Here is a 20171-nt window from a genome sequence, read left to right as displayed (position 1 = left end):
TGCCTCTGTGTTGAACCATCAGCAAATGCAATCAGGTGTAATAATGAGGGCTGGAATAAAATGGCAGTTTATTAATTTAAATTGACCCTATATGATTTTTTTGAATACCCAAGCAAAACAAGGTCAACAACCCTGGATGTAGATGCTGGAATTTTCAAACATTTTGAAGTACATTAATTGGGCTAAATTAAAACTTTCCCTTTGTCACCTACTTATTATCCATCCCCAACATTTTAAATGGGCCCTCAAATGCCTTGACTTTTCCTAAGATCACAATGAACAGAACTTTAAGTAATACAAAAATGTCTAACAGGGAACCAGTTAGCTCAAGTATGTTGGAAGACTTCAAGTGCTGCAACAAATGAAATCAACCTCTGAAGAAGAAAAACAACGAAGATCATTTCAATTCCATAGTTTAGTTTTTTCTGTACATACTTCCACCAGAAACTTCAAGAAAACATTCTCCCAATTTAGCAGTAATAATTCTGAATTTTATATGGAAGCATATAAACTAGAGTCTTGGTTACAAGATTGTGTGAGTCTGACCTCACTGATTTGCAACTGTCTCAAAAGAGCAATTTTAAAATGAATAGCCTTGGCTAGGGTGGAGGAGCTGTCTGGTCAGAGCTGAGAAGGGGTAACTCCTCTGGATGTGATAAGAGCTATTGGGTGGAGGCTATTCCTCTTCTGAGCACCAGCCTTCAATGCTGGGACATCCCTCCAGGCATGCTAATGGGGCTGGAGCAGAGCAAGGATGGCATCAGGAAGAAGCCCCTTTCCTGAGGGCCAACTTTCAATGGTGGGATGCCCCTGGAGGCACGATGTACCTGGTTAAGTGGCTGGAAGAGAGGAGGAATGGCTTCTGTAGGAAGATAAGAATTGATGACTGGGTGGGGGACTACACCCTTCTGCTCCCCTCCAGGCAGCCTGCCTGCTAACGACCCTGGCTGACTGACAGCTGCCCCTTGGGAACAAAAGGACTCAGGGGTATATATTGCTGTCCATGCTCTGACTGGGTCATCGTCTCACCGTTACTGCACCGGACCCTGTCCAGGATCAGCACGTCATCCTGAATAACCTCGCTGGACAGCTGGACCCCTGGTGGTGACAATCTCTCTCTCTCTCTCTCTCTCTCTCTCATTTTTCCCACCTTCTTACCCTTTATTTCTCCTCTCTCCACTCTTTCTTTCTTACCATTTCTTACCACTTTTTCCCTCTCTTTCTTAGATCTTCTTTTCCTCTCTACCTCTTTTCTACATTTTTGCCTGCATCAATTGTCAAATAAAATCTGCTTGCACTTGACCATTTTCTATGGTTGGACTTTGTTTCACGTATCCAAAACAAAAATAAATTTTAATGTTACCTCAGACCGTAACATTGATAACTCAGTCTCCAGAAAAAAGATCAGATAGTAATTATGGGGAGTAGTGCTGCCTCAGGTATCTGTATGTTAAGATGCCTTTACCTGTGTGGCAATACATCAAGGAACTAACTTAAAGAATAATAGGAATGTTGGTTTTAATTTTTTGAGTTATTTTTAAATAAAAAAGTAAAGCTTACTTCATATTTTACTTCTGGAATCAACCTTGGAATCAAATGCAGCTGGATAGGGTGCTGGGCCATCTTGTCTAGTTGATGCTTTTGCCAAGAAATGTTGGACCAGAAGATCCTTGAGGTCCCTTACACCCTGGTATTCTTTGATTCTTGAATTATTTAACAACACCACTCCATGCTTTCTCATTCATTCAGTTACAAAGAAGCTTCTGATAAACATCAAAGAATTCTTGCTAAGAAAAATACAAAAAGTACTGTCAAGTTTTATCTTTAGCCTTTGATAATGTGTAACCAATGAATGTAGTCTTGACATGCACCACGCTGTCACTATGACCCAAAGGGAAACCACCAAGAAAGTCTGAGTATAAAAGGAGCTCTATCACTATCTTTTCAACTGCAGAAGAGAAGACAAGATATTAATCGACAGCAAGACAGATTGTTAGCATCAAAAAAGGGTTTCCTGCACAACTGGAATGCAAACCAAGCACCTGTCACCTTAACACAGGGAGCTGACTGCAGAGCAGAAGGGATCAAGGGACATGAGACACATGCTAGGTTTCAAGACATAAAACTCATGGATTCTTCCAGAGTGGAAAAGCACAATGACTATTTTAAATTACAGTACAATAAGTATCCACAGTCACATATATACTGAATACAAATTAGACCTACTGGTTTAATTATTTTAAGTCAACCAGTTTGTTAAGGGCAATTGAATATAAACATACAGAGCAAAGCAAGGAAATGACACAACATCCCTGACATTATGAGGATAGTTTATCTTATTCTATGTGATTAAGTAGCTTTGAGAGGTCAGGTCAAAATCAATGTAAGGCAAGGTGACAAGCTCAGATTTAGAGGTCTATCTTTGAGATGCCTTAAATAAAGTAGGAGGCATAGCACCTCACATACTCACTAATTGACCCCTTATCCTAACAAAAAAAAAAAAAAAAGACAGGAGAAGCTGACAATATTACTCACACTCTCAAGAAATAGTAGGATCTTGGTTATTTCCTGTAACACTACTTATATGAGCTATCTGAACTGCCCAGTGCTCAGTTTAAGCTTAGTTCTATTTGTCTTCTCTCCACCTCATAATTCAACACATGACATTTATTACAGTCAACATATTTTCAAATTATACTGAAATTCCATGCAAAACATCCCCAAAAGATAAAGGATCTTCAAGAAGGGGAGAGTGCCGAGGTGCTATTCTTGCTCAAGACATTGGGGTGTATATTTCTATGAGCTAGCTTACTGTCAAGGCTACAGCTCTCCAGGTCCTAAGGGAATACTACAGTTGAGAACACAATTAGTCTTAAAAATCTGAAAGAAAAACAAGCTTGTAATAACTCGCACACAGTGAATAACTTTCTTCTATTATTATGCAATTAAAATCTGCTTGATTTATTTTATGTAAGCAAAATACACTGAGAAGAAAGAAGGAAGAATATATTTCCATCTAAAATGGGCAAAACATTATGAAATTAAAGTTATAGACCTTAAAATATTCCTTGGAAATACCTATTAATTTGCATTGTGTATTTTGGGGAAGTCATTATTCTGGATGGTAAAAGAATAATAAACATTCTGGAGAAATGACATCAAACACACCTTTTAAAAATAATATAAAATGTGGTATTCAAAAATAATTTGTATGAACAATTTTTTCATCTTTCTCCAGATCTAAATATTATTATATCTTACTAAAGGTAAGACATGTACTTGTTCTCCAAACAAAATCTATTAGCAGTAAAACTATGCCAAAATATCATATTAGGAGAGTGGAAAAACTGAGTCAAACCCTTCTGTTGTGGAATGGGCATTGTCAAGTTCAACAACACTTTAAGGAGAAACAACACATTAGGGAGTACATCAGGAGTTTCTAAGGACAGGGTATTTTGAAGAAATACAGTCACTTCAATACAGTAAAAAGAATTATTTATGCTAGAAATTTTTTACTAAAAAAGTCATAATGAGTTTAAGAAGTTACATTTTCATTTTTGCATTAATTTATCACTGAAAATAGCTAGGGATTTAAAAAAAAAAAAAAAAAAAAAAAAAAAAAAAAAAAAAAAGGACTGTGTATTCTACAGTTCTCTACTCTCTCTCAAAATGTTTATGTTTATAGTTGCAGACAAGAAGATACCACACAAGTGCAACTAGACACCACAACTGAAGACTGCATTACCTCTAAAAACAGGCAGTCTTCTCAGAAGTCAGGTCTAAATTACCAATTACTATCTCTATACCTGGTCAATAAGGTTACCCAACTTTTCCCATGTCACAGAGACAATCATACGCATTTAATCTCCCTATCATGTAACACTATATGAGCAGGGTGGGATGCATGTTGTGCATCAGAGATGAGACTGAATCAGCATTGCATGAGTGGTAACTGGGTGAGGCAGGTAACATCCCTACCAGTACATCTATGGAAGGAAGTGAAGGAACTTTCTGCACTGTGCCTTGCAGCTAAGGTGGGAAAAGCTAAGCTGCTTGGTGGTGGCTTGGTGGCCTTCTGCAGACTGACTTCTTGAGGAAAATGAAAGGGTATGTGTGATTTTCATAGCCCTCATACCCTGTGTTAGCAATAGTGCTGCATCACATCAGAGCCCCTTGTCATGGTTTAACACTGGCCTAGCAATTAAACAGAGTAACAGATGTTCTCTATTAATCTCTCCTCCCTGATAAAGAAAGGAGAGAGAATAAGGGAGAGAGACTTGGGTTGGAAACTAAACTACACAACTTTAATGAAATAGTAATGATAAATAGGAAAATTACTAAATATATACAAATATACAAATATACATGAAAATTGATACCATGTTCCTTCCCCCTTTTCCCCCAATAACTCACACGTCACACACTCACTCTCACGTCTCACTGAGGTTGCAGGGCAGCCTTGGGAAAGTCCAGGCTGGACTCCTGGAGTCTGCAGCAGTCGGGAACTGTAAGCAGGAACACACAGATATGGGCTGGCACGGATCAGGCACACAGGCAGAGGAATGGATGGAATCCTTCCAGGATGCCAAAGGAAACAGGGAATGGGTGAAGAAAGGAAAGCAGGAAAGGCAGGAAGGGAAGGAATCCGGAAGCTGGAAAACCGGCTTGACCCTCGTGATCCCTTAAATTTATACTGAGTATGAAGTGTATGGGATGGAATACTCTGTTTGGTCAATTCTGGCATCTATCTTGTCCATTCCTCCTCAAAGGAGGCTGCAGGTGGGACCTCTTTGTTCCTTCTGGAGGGTAAAGTGATCCTCAGACCTGAGCAGTGTCCTTGGTTCTCCATACCAGTCTCTAGCAGTAACTATAAACATCAAATGTTATCAGTCCTAGAAGCAGACACTGTCTGAGAAACTTGCTGTTAATTTCAGCAAGTGCAAATACTTACAAGAGACTTAGCTAAAAGCAAAAGTACAAAGCAGAAAATCACCTTTATCCTGGCCCAAACCAGGACACCGCTGACGCAGCAAGGGCAGCTGAGCCACACTTCAGCCTCAGAGTGTGATTCTCCATTGCTTGTCCCAAGCAAGAGCTTTTCCATCTGCTTTTGTACTGAAAAGTTTAGGTATTCCACCATCAAGACCTGCCCCCAGCACTGTCCTTACAGTCTCTTAATGCCTCTCTAGTCCTGCTCACAATAAAGGAACAGATCAAGGATTAGGTGGATTCCTGTTTTTCGTCTGGGAGAGGAGAAATTTAAAAAATTTCAAATCCTTCTTTAAAAGGTACCATATAGACTTATGCCCACTTAGACTAATTCCAGCGTCATTATAACTGCATGGGGGTTTTAAATAAGAAAGGTGATAGACAATTGAAGCCAAAAAAGATCAACAGAAAGTATGCTCTGCATGGCAAGTTTATCCAGGTCTACATATCTTACTGCTATACTTGAAATACAAAGTGTAAGTCTACTGTTTGCAAACATGTAGATATTTCCTCCACCAAAACTGGCTTCTAAGGTACATACTAAAGGTAACATTGCTGACAAGAATTTCTACAGAGATTTTAAAGAAATGGGAATCTACCTATGCATCCGTTCTGGAAGAATATTTCTTCATAAATAATATCTATATATACACATATGTATACTCTGTAAATATTTATATGAACTACTTTTTTCCATGGTGCATGAGTAGCAAATGCAGAAAAAGTCCCTTGCAGCTCATCATTAACAAAAGAAAGTTGATTTTTACAATGTGAAATCTTGTGAAAGATTTTATAGCACTCTGGCTTAGCTAACTCTGAAAAAGCAGCAGGATCTAGTATCACCGTAAAGCAGCTTTGGAAAGCACACGGGGAATGCACTACTCATCTAATCTCTAGGTGGTTTTTTGGTATAAAAAGCTTGGCTAGATGATGCAGGTTGGGCATTTAATCCAGACCTTGCCTTTACACTTCAGAAGAAAATGACCTAGACCACTGGCTCACAGTGAAGAAAGAAGAAAAATACTTACAAGAACTGGCTACAGAAACAGGCTTTTTTCAATGTCTAGATTTTCGGGGAAGTCTAGTCACATCTGACTCTATATAGTGCATGGAAAAAGAAGAAAGAATCACACTGATTCTGTGTAACTGCACACAACTTCTCTGAAGTGCCAAACCCAAGTAAAATTGGAACAGACTCTTACTTTACTGAACATTTAGTAGTTCTTCTAATAGTCTAGGGTTTTCAGAATACTCTGCAATATTCTGCTAGACAGAGAACACACAAATCATGGTCTACTGAAGTCTGAAGTGATGACCTATTTTCTGGCCCTTTACTGTTGCTAATGGGATGATGCCACAAGGCAAGAATTAAGCAAATTGTTACTTCTCCCCCCATGATGCCCCCTTCTCTACTACATCTCTGGAATGTTAACTAAGGGCTAATCACTAGTTTATGTCCTGTATTCAGTCTAGCACTGGCAGAAGAAACAGAGTAGTGGGGTACTTAGCTGTGGTTTACTGCAGTGATACTGGAACATCACTGAGCCATAATTTCTTTGTTACATTGTGCCTGAATCTCAAACATCTCCAGTGACCATTTGTAGTGAAATGTACCTCCATACAGCTGATTCTTGCAAGCTCCTGCTCAAATATGGCTATAAATATGCTAACAAACAGAAAAGCCAGTAATATCAGAAATTATTTTCACGCTACTTTTGACATCAAAATGTGTAACTGATGCAGTGTTCCCAAGCACCTGAAGAAAAAAGTCTGTTCTAGCTGACTATTAGAAAGGAAAGATATTGGAATACTTATGTAGCAGTAGAAGGCAGGGCAAAAAAAAATCCTAAAGATTGAAGTTGTTTTCCATAACAATTTAAATATAGCACAATTGTCAGTTCAAAACAAAAGGAGAGGTGGGCATTAAGGAGAAACAGAGAAAAACCCCATTATTTATCACCGATCTGTTAAATTGAACTTGCTGCAAAATTGATCAGATCCCTCCAGACTCAGAAATACCCTAGAGCAATTATTGATAAAGAGCAGAAAAGAGAACATGTTTACGTACCATCCAAAAAAAAAAGGGGGGGGGGGTGGCGGGAAAAGAACAAAAGTGTGTTCAAAACATATTTAACTTTGAAACACACTCAACTGCTGAGTTAATGATCATATCAGTTATTGCAGCATTGTGTATTGTCTTCAAGAAAACTTACCTGGCTAGGCTGAACGCATCATCAATCAAGCCTGCTCGATTGCTGACAGAGATAACCTGGGAGGGGCAAGCACAAAAATTGAACCATTTAGAGTGATGGAACAGTGAAGGGTCACATATCAAAGCAGAATCTAAGGATAAGAAGAGAAGGTTACCTCATGGTTCCTTGTTAGCTGATTAATTAGCAGCCTCCAATTCCTAATATCATAGTTAACTCTAAAGTAGCCAGTCTGGTTGATGTTCCCCAGCAGCCAGCTTGCCTCCTCCAGAGCAGGGATTCTGTGCTGTTCTGGAAAAAAAAGAAAAAGATGGGAAGGCAGCTTGGTTTTAAATTTAAAAATTCTAAAATTCTGTTCCATTCTCTCTCCTTTAAATATCTATGAAGGCATTAAAATGAATTCAAAGACTAACAAAAACTTTGTGATTGATTAGTAATTTCCTTTGTCTGTTCTGGTGTAGCAGCACCATTCGACATTGGTATGGGGACCTTTTACCTGCACAGAAATCCAAGCATCACTATAATTATATGGGTTTTTTCCCTCACAAGTAGTATTTATAGAAGAGGTGCCCATTTTAAGTCTGGTAACTTGATTCTGGACAGGCTAAAATAGCTTTCTACAACCATAAGTCAATTAATTCAACAGATGTGCTATAGCAAGAAGACTAAACCTGTGATTAAAAAATAACAACTCAGGAGTTTCAGGAGTCAATGAGGCTTTTTTTATTGGCTTTTAAATTAAAGCATTTCTAGTTGTACAGCTTCTAGCTACTAAGCATTTAATCATAGAATCACAGAATGGTTTGGGTTGGAAGGAATCTTAAAGATCATCTAGTTCCAAAACCCCTGCATGGGCAGGGACACCTCCCACCAGACCAGGTTGTTCAAAGGCCCATCCCACTTGGCCTTGAACACTTCCCAGAAATGGGGTACCCACAGTTTCCCTGGGCAACATGTTCCAACGTCTCGTCACCTTCACACCAAAGAATTTCTTCCTAATATCTAATCTTAATCTACCAGTTTTAATCTTGAAACCATTAGACCTTGTTTTATAACTCCATGCCCTTGTAAAAAGACCCTACCCTGGCTTTCCTGTAGGCCCCCTTCAGGTTTTCAAAGGATGCAATTGGAAACCTGTGAGGCTTTCATTTTGAGAAAGACCAATTAACCTTATATCAACTAACCTGTCCTGTCTATTAAGTAATCTTGGGGCTGAAAGTCTATGTTATTCCAGAATTTTTACAGTCAGTCTACAACAATTTGCAGGTCTAGGGAATTCAACAACAAAATGCCCTGACTTCACAACACAGTTCTTTCACTACAGAAAGAATCATCATGGAATGAAGCTACAGGCTTCAATGTCTCTTGAAGATGCTTTCAATCTAGTAACTTATCTGACAAAACTGAACATAAAAATTCACTAAAAGTTTAACAACATTTTTTTCTACTATAATATAATTAGGTGTTCACTGTCGACAGGAGAAACAGTCTTCCCATGCATTTTTCAAAATTAAAAAGAAATATATAAAATTTGCTTTAAAGATAATTGCATCAGGAAATTGCTTGGTGTGCTTGAATTCTCTAAAAGTAACAAATGGGAAAAAAGTTAACAATACAGTCTTAGCAATTCACACATACTATCTAGTCCCTAGACTTACTAAAGAGATTGATTTAGTTCATCCTTTCTTAAAAAAAGTAATTTCTGAGGAAGTAATAGACGACTAGGACTATCAATAAAAGTTATGCTTCTGCTACGTATCTGTATCTTAACACTAATAACTATCATTTGAAGGTGCAAAAACAAAATACAAAGAACAGCAAAACTCCAATTCTAAAACCACACAATTATATGTTTAAATTAATGGAGTTGTGTTATACCCACAAGTTCAGATAAAAAGCTGCAGGATTAAGAAAGTTCTCTTGGCCCTCAGGTAGCTCTGACATCCCTAAAATCTCTTAAAAATACATTTAGATACATTAAGCCCAGAATAACTCAGTTGTTAACTATTCAATTCAACCATTATTGCTCTTTCAGGGTTTATCTAACTGACTTGTACCAGATCAATTTAACTAGTCTATATAAACAACTTAGGAAAAAAACCCACAGACCCCTATTTTTAGTTAAAACATTGATTATGATCATTTAGTTACCTGTGATTAAGTGCCAGGCAGATATATTCTGTAGGAGCCAACAGATCCCAAAGAAATGGAACTAAGTGAGAGAAACAGAACTAAATCCTACAGTTCTGTGGGCTTCACAGGCACTGCCAAAGCACGTAAGCTGCTTTCGCTATGTAATCTGATTTGGAACAAGATTTTAACACTGGATATCCCTCCCAGGGGTCTGGGATGTTTAACGGGGGTCTGTTAAACATTGGCCTATACAGCCCAGTCCTAAGAAAACTCCCTTACAAACTCCTATACTGAAGTTGCTTCTCTGTTTAAATTCTTTCTTTCACTGGATCTGAAGTCAGAATCATCCAGTTGCTCCAGCACATTTAAGGAAGACTTGAATCCTAGTTCCTGTGTAAATCACTGAATCTTATATGAAGAAAACATTACTGTAGAAATACTGTAAAAGATCATACCAATTTACAGCATAGCAATACAGCCACTTTATTACAACAGATACAGATCAAAGAGATGCTGTAAAAGAGGGAGACAAGAATGTGAATCTGGATCTACCCCACCCTACCAGTGTTTTACTCAGTGTGGTGCTGCAAATACAATCTGTCATCCCTAAATCTCAGCTGTGTTCGTTGTCAGCCTACTGGGTTTTTTAAGAGCAACAGCAAAAAGACCCACTTCTGTACCTAGGAGAGACTGCTGAGGGGAACAATGAATTTTAGAGCTTCTCTGGGTCTTCAGGGGCATACTGCCATGTGGGGTCAGAAACAGGCTCCTCATGACTGGCAGAAATTCCTAGCATCTTAACGCAGTTCTGCTTTCCACCCATGTTTGCTGTTGCAAAATAACCTTTAATTGCCACCCACCATCACTGAAAGCAGCTACCTGTAACTAATTAATTCCTGCACCTCTGTGCCACCTCAAAGGAGCACCATGGGCTATGAACACCCATTAATATTTGGGTAAATAGATTAAAAGGGAACTTTTCAAATCAGATGTAATAAAAAAAATACATACACTTTTTTCTTGAGTTTTTGTATTAAATTTTGATCTTCAAGGTGAGGAAATCACTTATGATTCAATAGAATACTGAATGATGCTTGCCAGTCAAATATGACAAGTTCAAAATAACCTATTTTTTCAAGTAACAGCTATGCAACACCTCGAACATATGTTGCTTTAATGGAGAACAGTATCTTTCCAAAGATCAATAGTATTATTGCTGTTTTGGTCAGTTTAAATCCAACCCTAGCTCCTTGCTAACATTTTTCGATAAGATGACTCATGTGCTGAATTTCTCCTGAAATATAGGGCAGGAATCTTTCACACCTTTCCAGCTCATACAGGGAGGTAGCTATTTTAAAGGACTGACTGATGTATGTGTTTCGTGTAGTTCTATATAATTTACTGGAAGGTGATATTTGAGTCTGTCAATTGTCATACCTTCCTATAAAACGAATTCTTTCTCATGGTGAATACTGCACTGAAAATTTCTATACATCTGGGCAATTTCTCCACCTGAAACAAACATATTTATTAATTTTCTGATAAAAAGTATTATAGTTAGGGAAAAGGTAGTCATTCAGTGTTAATCCCTATATTAAACCATTCATGACTTTCTAAACAACAAAGATTTCATTAGGGAAGAAATTTATCTTTGATAGGTTTAGTTCACCTCTTAAAATTCAGTCTAAAAATTCATATGCAGTCATATTTGAGATCAGAAGAAATTTTTTTTTCATCTTCTTCCAACAGAAAGTGTTTTTTTCATGGTCATGTTTTGTCTGGATGCCTCAGAGAATAATACTGCTCTGAAACTTTCAGTTTTGCTACAGACATATAGGAGACTTTTAGGAGGAAATTGTTAATTTTTTCACATTTCTTTTGAAGCAAGAAAATCAGGTAGAGACTGATTCTCATTTTTGTCTGCTCTGGAAGTGTAAGACAGTCCTTCAGCTGGTGCTAACTGCACACAGAATAAAGTTCTGAGCTCTCTCAGCTCTCAAACAACTTCAATTCCATCAAAACCAGCAGGAATGATGGTAGCCTAATACTCTGCATGGCAACATGAGCACTTTATGAGGCAGGTCTGGGTGAAGAACACCCATCTACAAGACACTACTCCATTGCTGACAAGGGCACGGGCATAGTTTAGCCCATGCTATGGTAGTTCTACTACCATTTCAAGTGTTCAGACTCACAGTTGTTAGTTTAACTCTTCATTTTATACAATGCCCCTAGCATAGTTAGCAGTTGGTTTATGCTGGTAGAATCTCCACTGGGAGAACTAACTTCATTTTCCTTGAAAAATCACTGCACAAGAATAGCACATTTTCACGCTAACAACAGCAAGTGAAATTATTCTGACAAAGAAAATGTTCCATGAGGAATTTAATCACAAAAACAATATTTTGTGAAAGATACTAGCTTTAACTAAATTCTGCACATCTTTTTGCAAGAACTTTCCACAACAAGAGTGGAAGGCAAACCAGAAGAAAAAGTTCCCATCTTATTTGCTATGTTGCTATAGCTCCATCTTGGAGAAAAAAAAGTTTCAGTATAGTAAAAAACACAGTAAATGGAGCACAGAAGTAAATATGATTGTGTTCTTGTGTGTGTAAATATGATTTGTGACTCTTTCCTCAGACTTTAATCCATCAACATTACTGTATGATGGAACTGGTAATGTCTAAGGTGATACACAATGTAAGTATCAGTCTTCAGTTAGGATCTTTTATCAGCTGTTGGGATAAGGGGAAAAGACTCAGTCTCACTCCGTAAAAATCATGCCAGGACTGCAAGTCTTGTATCCCTGATCCTCACTACATCTGGCTAAATTTGTGAAGCAGAAGCAATGTATTTATTTTACTTCACAGGATTTCCCCTCCTCCCTCTTGTGAAAGATAAAAGAGTGAAGTCTGGAAGCAGCACAGGTCAAGCTCTGCAGCTGAGTCTCAGGAAGGAAAAGAAAAGGTGTTTTTCTAACGTTGCACTAATGCTCAATTTCCCAGTGGGCAGCCAGGAAACTCCAGTTCAGAAGCATCTGACTTCTACAAAACACTTCATGGAGGAGAATAAGGTTGTCAAGTAGCTTACAGTAAAGTAGAGATTATCTAGTATGGGGTGGCATAATATAGTAAGTTGGGATTTGGTGTTTGGAAGGAAATTGCCCTATTGAACATTTTCCCCCATCTCATAGCAATCCTGTGGAGATGCTAAGAGGAGTCTAAATAAGAGTAACTTTACCAGTAGCAGGGATGTCTATCAGAGGTGTATTTCCCTAGGATATAACAAATCAGTCAAGGTACAGGAGGTGAGAATAGAAAGGCCAGGGAGTCAGACTGTAAAGGTACATCAGCAAGTTCAGCAGCACTTGCTGAGTCCCATAGAGATGTTTCTTACCTGAAGCCTGAGCACCAGAACAGCCTTGCCCAGGGAATGGCAAATATGCCCTTTTACAAAGTCTTGCTCACTTAGTTGAAAGGGATGCTAGCTAAACCTCCTCACTTGAGGTTAAGGTCACTTCAGGATTTGCAGAAATGTGACAGGTGAGCCTGTGCTTCCACCTTCAGCAGCAAACACAAACACCATCCTGCAAGGCCTGCTAAGCAGTTGTCTTGTGGGAACAAGCTGAGTTTAAAGCTGGTCCTTGATTTTTTTACCTGCTACTGATTTGGGGCCGATCTCCAAACACTGTGGAACATCATAACAGTGGACACAAAATAGGCACCTTAACTAGGAGAAACAGAAAAAACCCTGTAGCTCGGAGCAGAAGTTTGTAACACTAATGATTTCCACAGAGCTAGTGAAATCTATCACTCAGAAGATGTGCAAGATTGTAGCACAAAGATGCAGCCATCTTAATCTGATGTCTCTGACCTCATCAAGGATAAGAAACCTGACCATGAGACATCTGCTTCGTGACTGGCTTAGTTTTCAGAGGTTTAATAGCTGTTACTCATCTGAAAAAGATCAGCATCATCATAGCTATGAGCAGTGAAGAGGAAAAAAGGTGGTGACACACCTGTGAAGCACTCTGAGAGCAGCATTTCATTCACCCAGACAATCTGAGCCATTAAAAGGGTCATCTGATGGATGGTATATAAACTGAGGAGTAGAGAAATGGTTACATAAATGCTACAGATCACTGGATAAGGAGAAGAGAGACTGGTAGAAGCACTTGTAAAATGAAAACCTTCAAAACTATGACTATATACTTTGCACAAGAAGATGTGAAGTGTACTATACTGAATATGAAACATCTGGGAGATTATGCACTTTGTCAGACAAGTTGCCAAGGCCCAGCACTGTCCTCTCTACAGGATTTGTTGTAAAGGACAATGAATTGCATCTCAAAAAGGTGCTGCCTATTTGGAATTCCCAGTGTGTCCCTTCACCTTGGTGTTGTGAAGAGTAGGGATAATGCGCTCTGTTGCCAGCAGATGGGATGATCTGCAATTATACTAATTGAATTAATATATGAGTTAATTCTGAATTAATCCTGCTCAGCATATTTAACAGTCAGCATTCTGCATACCTCTAGTATGTAAGCAGACATGACAAGGATGAGTAGAGAGCAGCGACCCAAGCATCCTACATTCAGTGTCTCTCACAAGATATGACAGCCTCCTCTTATCCCTTGCTCATGAATATGCCAGTTGGCATCCTACAGTACCTTGATGAGGTCACAGACATGGCACCAAAGAGGATGCAAAAATAAGTAATTCATTCTCTTGTCCTTCTGGATGTACATGAAGGAAGATATTCTTCCATCAGCAAATAACCTCTCCCTGGTGAAAACTAGTGCTAAGGTCGGGGTGTATTCTCCTGCAAAATTGTTATTTAAACTACCACAAAAAAAAAAAGGATGTCAAGATGCCAAGATAAGTAGCTATTTCAAAACTGCTATGGTTTAATTTCTCTCATATGATACACACAAAAGTTTCATTTTATTCAAAACTTTAAGTGATAAGCCAAGCTATCGAAATGGTAGTTATTAACTTGGTGCTTCTTCATTACTGGCTCCTGAAATGAGGTATGTGATCAGTATTATATGACAGACAAAAGACTGTCACTCAGTTTACACTGAAAGCTTCTTTAGCACAGCAGTTTAGTAAACAAGAAAGACCCAGTCCTTCCTAAAGAGGGCATGGAACAGCGTTTCCTCCAAATTTGATTTGAGTATCTGCATCCAATTATACTCAGAGAACAATGTGATCACTTATGTGTGGTCAAATGTCTTCCCAATATCCTCTGTAGCATTGTTATTTTAACTCTGTAGCAGTTTGTTTTCTTCAGCTTATAGAGATGTTCCTAGACCACTCACTGGGACACCTGTGTGTCCTCTGCACAGCAGGATAACTCCTGTCCACAAGAATTAATCCTGGAAACCATCCTTTCCAGTCTCAGAATCCCTCTCACATCCCCATGAAACAAACATACTAGATGCAGAAAGTCTCCAGAGTTTAAAAAAATTTCTTATACCACCCCAAATCATACACTGAGTACAACCAGGAATGTTCTTACTGACTTTATGTTGCAGAATTCTCCAGCTGAGCTAGACAACAAGAAATAGAAGCAAGAGGACATCCTTGCTGGAGCCTTAAGTTTACGGTATCATTTTCAATGAGGCACAGCAAGTCAGTGAGTGAGAAAGTAATGAGACAGAGCAAGGATAATGACAATAGATCACAGTGGCATTGATCTGCTACACAGGAAACTGATTAATCAGAAAGTTTTTTCTTTGATTTCTATGTAGCAGCCACCCCAAAATCATTGCTCACACTGGTCATCATTAATTTGTTGATTCCTTAAAGGCATTTTGATAGAAGTAGATCTTAAAAGACTGGGTAGTAGTTTTATGGACTTGTTCCTCCACAGCATACTGAACGTAAAAGGCTGATCTAATTTTACAAGAAAGGGTCAGATCTTCCTCTACAGCCCCTGTGTTAAAGGAATGCATGGATTCTTCTTTCATTTTTCATATAATCATTCTATTCAAGTCTCCACTTTTCTTCCCTCAGTCTCTTCAATTCTAGTCCAACAATGTCAGCTGATGCAGCATAAATTGCTAAGGAAATAAAGAAATATTTAATGACATTTCTATGGCAGGATTCCTTTTTTAAGTGACAAAAAAATGCTGGTATCCACCTTAGCTGTCCTCAGGATAATAGCTATTATGATAATGTAGGAACTGAGGAGGCAGAAAATAAGTAGTAAAAATAATACTCTTTTGAGATCCAGCTTCGTGTTATCTAGTAGAGAAAAGAAATACTTTGATAGATCTATAAGGAAACTTTTAAATGACAGGAAGCACTTCTTAGTCCTGGTTCAGACTATGGACTGGAGTTAAAAAAGCCAGAATTCTAAATACTTTCCATTTAGCAGGTCATATTAATTGGATGGTTTTCTACAAAAATATTACATTTAACTTTCACCAATCATTAAAGTGAATTGCATTCATCAGTGATTTGATATGTGTTGCTAAATATAAAGTAATTAGCACATATATACACATTTCTAGGTAAAAGTTTTTTATTAGACTAACTTCTGCACTAATTATAAATCTTGCTTGTTGTTCATCCTTCATTACTCCTCCCTTCCCAACTCTCCTTTTTGTAATTCATTTCAAGTAGTTAAAACTGGGTGCAGAGCAACTAAACAATTAACTAGGATCAATTAGAAATAAACAGTTGAGGAAAACACAAGTATGCTTATGAGATTCCACTGGGAGGAAAGTTTATTTTTACCTGATTTGTTAGACACCCATATAATTGCCTCTGATGAGATGTGGCTCGCATTTCCTACTGCAATTGTTAATGGAATCTGCCACAAGTAGCTGCAAGACAAAGGAGGGGGAATCTAAGAACAAAAATACTGAACTGATTCTTGTCACAGGAATCAGGGATCATGTCACAGAAATCAAAACACAATTTCAGTAGCAGTGTAAATACCTGGATTCTTATAAGTTACTTTGATTTTGAAAAGCATTTGCTATTACCAATAAAACAATGAAATAGTCATTAATCTTAAAAGAAAGCCTAGATTATATTTTACATTTTTCACATGCTATCATTATTTGAGGACTTTTCAAAGGCTTTCCTAATTTAACAAAATTATTCAGAAAAGAGGAAAGAATGATTTCCCATAGAAAGAAGAACACCTATTTACACTCATTTAGCAAAAGAGAACCTTTAGGTAAAACACCCTCATTTATAGGGACTCCAAAGTTTAAAAATAACATACTCTTCTAGTAACTTCTTAAAAAGCTGTGATGTGCTTTTATAGCTGCTGGTCTATTAAAACAAAATGAATGGGATGGATCTCCACTTATTATCACATACATGTATGCAAAGTGGACAAATATGCTACATGAGTATTTGGAGATAATGCTGGTGTAATCAGATCCCAGCTTCCTTATAGAGCATCACAAATTGTTTTTCATTTGGGATAAATGTTACAATTTACCTGAAAATTTTATATAACATCTTCATCTCAAAAAACAGAAATTGACTGCATGGAGTTGATCTTTTGGGGGGAGAGATGGAGAGGATGAATTCCTGCATGTCTTCTACCCCCTTGCCTCTCAAAAGTGTCACTTCACCAGCCAGTGCAAGAACAGGCATTTCCCTCTCAGGCCCGCTGTCTCATTTTATACACCACTCAAGCACTCAAAAATGGTGCAGATGGTACCTTTGTCTAGGGAGTATCTGTGCATTTAAGCAAGGGAGCATGGCAGGAGAATGGCCCCAACTCAGATTTCACTATATGCCACTTTGATACCAAACACGTGTATCATTTTAGGTTCATTGCATGAAAATGGTGCAAGGATGAGTGTGGGCAAGTTCTTGGTGTCTGTATCAGCTTCTCTCCTGCATTGCAGCATTGCAAAATGAGCCTTATGGTACTAAAAAAAATTAGGTTTGTTCCTTTCTGCTTACCTGGAAGCCTACCCAACCGAACTACAAACACCACCCAAATGTACCACAACCACAGTTGACAAGTGCTGGCTTGCAAGGACTGTCCTGCTGGCCTCACCTGGGGGTTGAGGAGGGAGGGATCCCTGCCCTGACCCTTGGCTCACGACTAGCAGAGTCCCCCTGCATACACAGGAGTTTACATTGCTCAGAATAGAACCACATTTGCCAGGAAATACTTGTCCATACAGTAGTGATTCTGTAGAGAAGGTGAGATATTCTGGAAAATGGTACAGCTGAAAGAGCTGTGAGTGGCCACAGAAAGAAAACATGGGTTTTATTACTATATGGGAGAAGAAAAAAGGTCCCACATGATTTTGGGTTTGCTGAATCGTGACACACTGGGAAAATTATTAGATCTACTCATACACCGAAGAGATGTTTCACATAAGCACATGCTCTGTCAGACACTTTTTGGGTAATTAAGCTGTGGCATTTGAAGATACTACTTTCTTTATCATTCCACCCGCTCCTTGTGCTGACATTAACACCCTCCATTATGTCCACTGGTGCATTAGCTTCTCCAGTTCTCAGCCTGGGGTCTCCACACAAAGTTATCTTCCTTGTTAGCATAACTAATATTCTGTACTGAATACTGAAGTAATGAGGTGAAAACGTATTCTGCTGTTTCTGCTACAGCAGCAGTATCTTCTGAGTTCAACAGGTCTGGGCAGCCAGGAGATGTTCCAAAGTGATGCTCTGGAAAATATTCACTGCTCTCCTAAATACCTTATACATTACTAGACATCCATCAGTGCCCTAGAGTCTGTCCAAAAAAACCTTGTAGGAAATATATCATCTGTAAAAATACACTCAGTTCCTCAGTCTAAATATTTGGCTCTTCAGAAAGACAAAGATACTGGCAAACTATATAAGAAAAATGAAGCAAAAGTAAGCATCAAGCTTGTCCATTATTTGAAAGAACAAGAATTTTGGTATATATATATATATATATATATATATATATATATATATATATATATATAAAACCCCAAAACTGAGAGCTGCCTAGGTAGTTCATTTATACACATATACAGATAGAATAACAACTTGTGTATGAACATATACATGGACAGCTGTTACTTTGAGAAGGAACTCTGTCAAAAGATATTCTGCATATTGCAATACCTAGACAGAACAGAATTTAATACCTTATATTACTCTTTTATGTTACCTCTAATTAAGGTAAATCCTACTGGAATATGGACAGATCCTCCTCTGAAAGGTGATTTATCTGTAGAACAGGAGTCCTGCAAACCACCAATCTTTAGAAAACGCATGTGGATTTGGTTGGGAAGATCAGTACTGGTAGATTTCATTTTTATCTCCCCAAGATGAGAGGGACTAGAAGCTAGCTAATTATGGTCTGCTTGGATTATTCTTAGAAATTTTTGTCTTCAGCAATATATAATGACTACATAGCCAGTATTAATGTAGTTTCATCTCATTCAGAAAATTGTCACGTTCATTTTGAATACTTGCTTATGCCTTGACTTCCAACAAATAACTGCTCATCATGGGCAAATTCTGAGAACATAAAGTATTAAGTAAATGTTGGGAAACTGTCTGGAAGAAAACAGACATGTGAACAATCCTGACTATTTAGCTTTAGTTAGAGTAAACTAAGGGCCTTGAGACCCAGTTGCAAGGTTACTGAAAGATGAGCTATGGGAAAAAGATAAGGGAGCTGGGAGAAGAAAAGAAGAATAACAGGATAATGAGGTAGCCAGCAGAAGTTCTGTGAGAACAGAATTTGTGTCCAAGATATAGCCACCTGCAAGATATCGTTATATAAACAAAGGCTCTATATAAAGCGAGTGTCCACTGTGAATAAACGACTTCACTTTAACCATATTGGTGACTACGTGTCGTCCTTTAAGCCTCCGCGGATATTTCCTACAAGTAAACACACTGCCAGACATATTTCTGTCTCTGATGAACTGTAATGTTGTAGCAACATTGAATTTTCAGTGGAACAATTAGTTGGCTTCTTTTTACTAAGCTATGCAAAGCCAAAAAAGGGCAGCAGATTGTTTCCTGTGCTGATTAAACAAAGATCCCATGTCATTAAAAAACAAAAGGCAAGGTTTCTGGAGTTTCAGATTTTGCACACCTCTTCAACTACTTTTTCACATCAATGAACATTTTTGCTGAGATATAAACCCATAGGTTTTTAAGATTCATCCTCCCAGTAACCATAGTGTGCCAAGCTCCTACCCCCTGCAAATCGTGAATACCGTGTTCTTCCAGTGACATTTCTTCTTTCTCCCCGGGATCCAAAATTAAGCAAAGTTCAGCTATTCCTAGTCATTACTCACAGAAGAATGAAGATATCTGCTCAATATTCAGAAGCTTATTATCCTTGGCTGCATTATAAAGAGTATCCAAGTAACGTGATTGCTCCATGTAAAGTGACAGAACATCTGTACCTAAAATACCAAAGCAGAACTTGGCTTAGTTGCTTTTTGAATGAGAGAAGAAGTGAACAGCCACATCCCTCTCTATACCCTTCTTCTTTAACAGACCCCTGGGTTAAAGACTCCTAATTTATCCTGCTGTTCTTTATACAAAAACTATACTTAATCCTTCTTATTGTCCACCTCTGTATTTTTTCTATCTATTATACTCTTTTCCAAGTTAGAAAGCCAGACTTGCCCAGTGCTTTGAAGGCATGTCTACCATGGATTCTTTTCTCTTCTACACTCATTATGCATTGCTAATGCTCCTTTCCTACTAATCACTACTGTCCTGTTTACTTGCTTGACTGTGTCTGTACACTGAGATGATGTTTACAGAGAATTAACTACTACAACTCCAAAATCTCTTTGCTGAGAGAGAACAGTTTCCTCAGAACCCACCAGTGAGCATC

The 20171-nt window shown here is 38.2% G+C and overlaps 1 protein-coding gene across 1 annotated transcript in view; it reads right to left on the bottom strand.

Annotated features, from left to right (window-relative positions):
- TRHDE (thyrotropin releasing hormone degrading enzyme) overlaps positions 1-20171 on the bottom strand; it is a 193308-nt gene that overhangs the window by 38918 nt on the left and 134219 nt on the right. The window contains exons 10-12 of the mRNA XM_071767085.1: positions 16076-16164; positions 7357-7490; positions 7203-7258 (exon numbers count right to left, since the gene is read on the bottom strand). Of these exons, the coding sequence (XP_071623186.1) occupies positions 7203-7258; positions 7357-7490; positions 16076-16164 (279 nt within the window). The remainder of the gene's footprint in view (positions 1-7202; positions 7259-7356; positions 7491-16075; positions 16165-20171) is intronic.

Source organism: Heliangelus exortis, chromosome 1, assembly GCF_036169615.1.
Source record: "Heliangelus exortis chromosome 1, bHelExo1.hap1, whole genome shotgun sequence".
In the NCBI taxonomy this organism is placed as follows: domain Eukaryota; kingdom Metazoa; phylum Chordata; class Aves; order Apodiformes; family Trochilidae; genus Heliangelus; species Heliangelus exortis.
The sequence above is the reverse complement of the archived record's forward strand: the minus strand, read 5'-3'. Positions and strand labels throughout refer to the sequence as shown.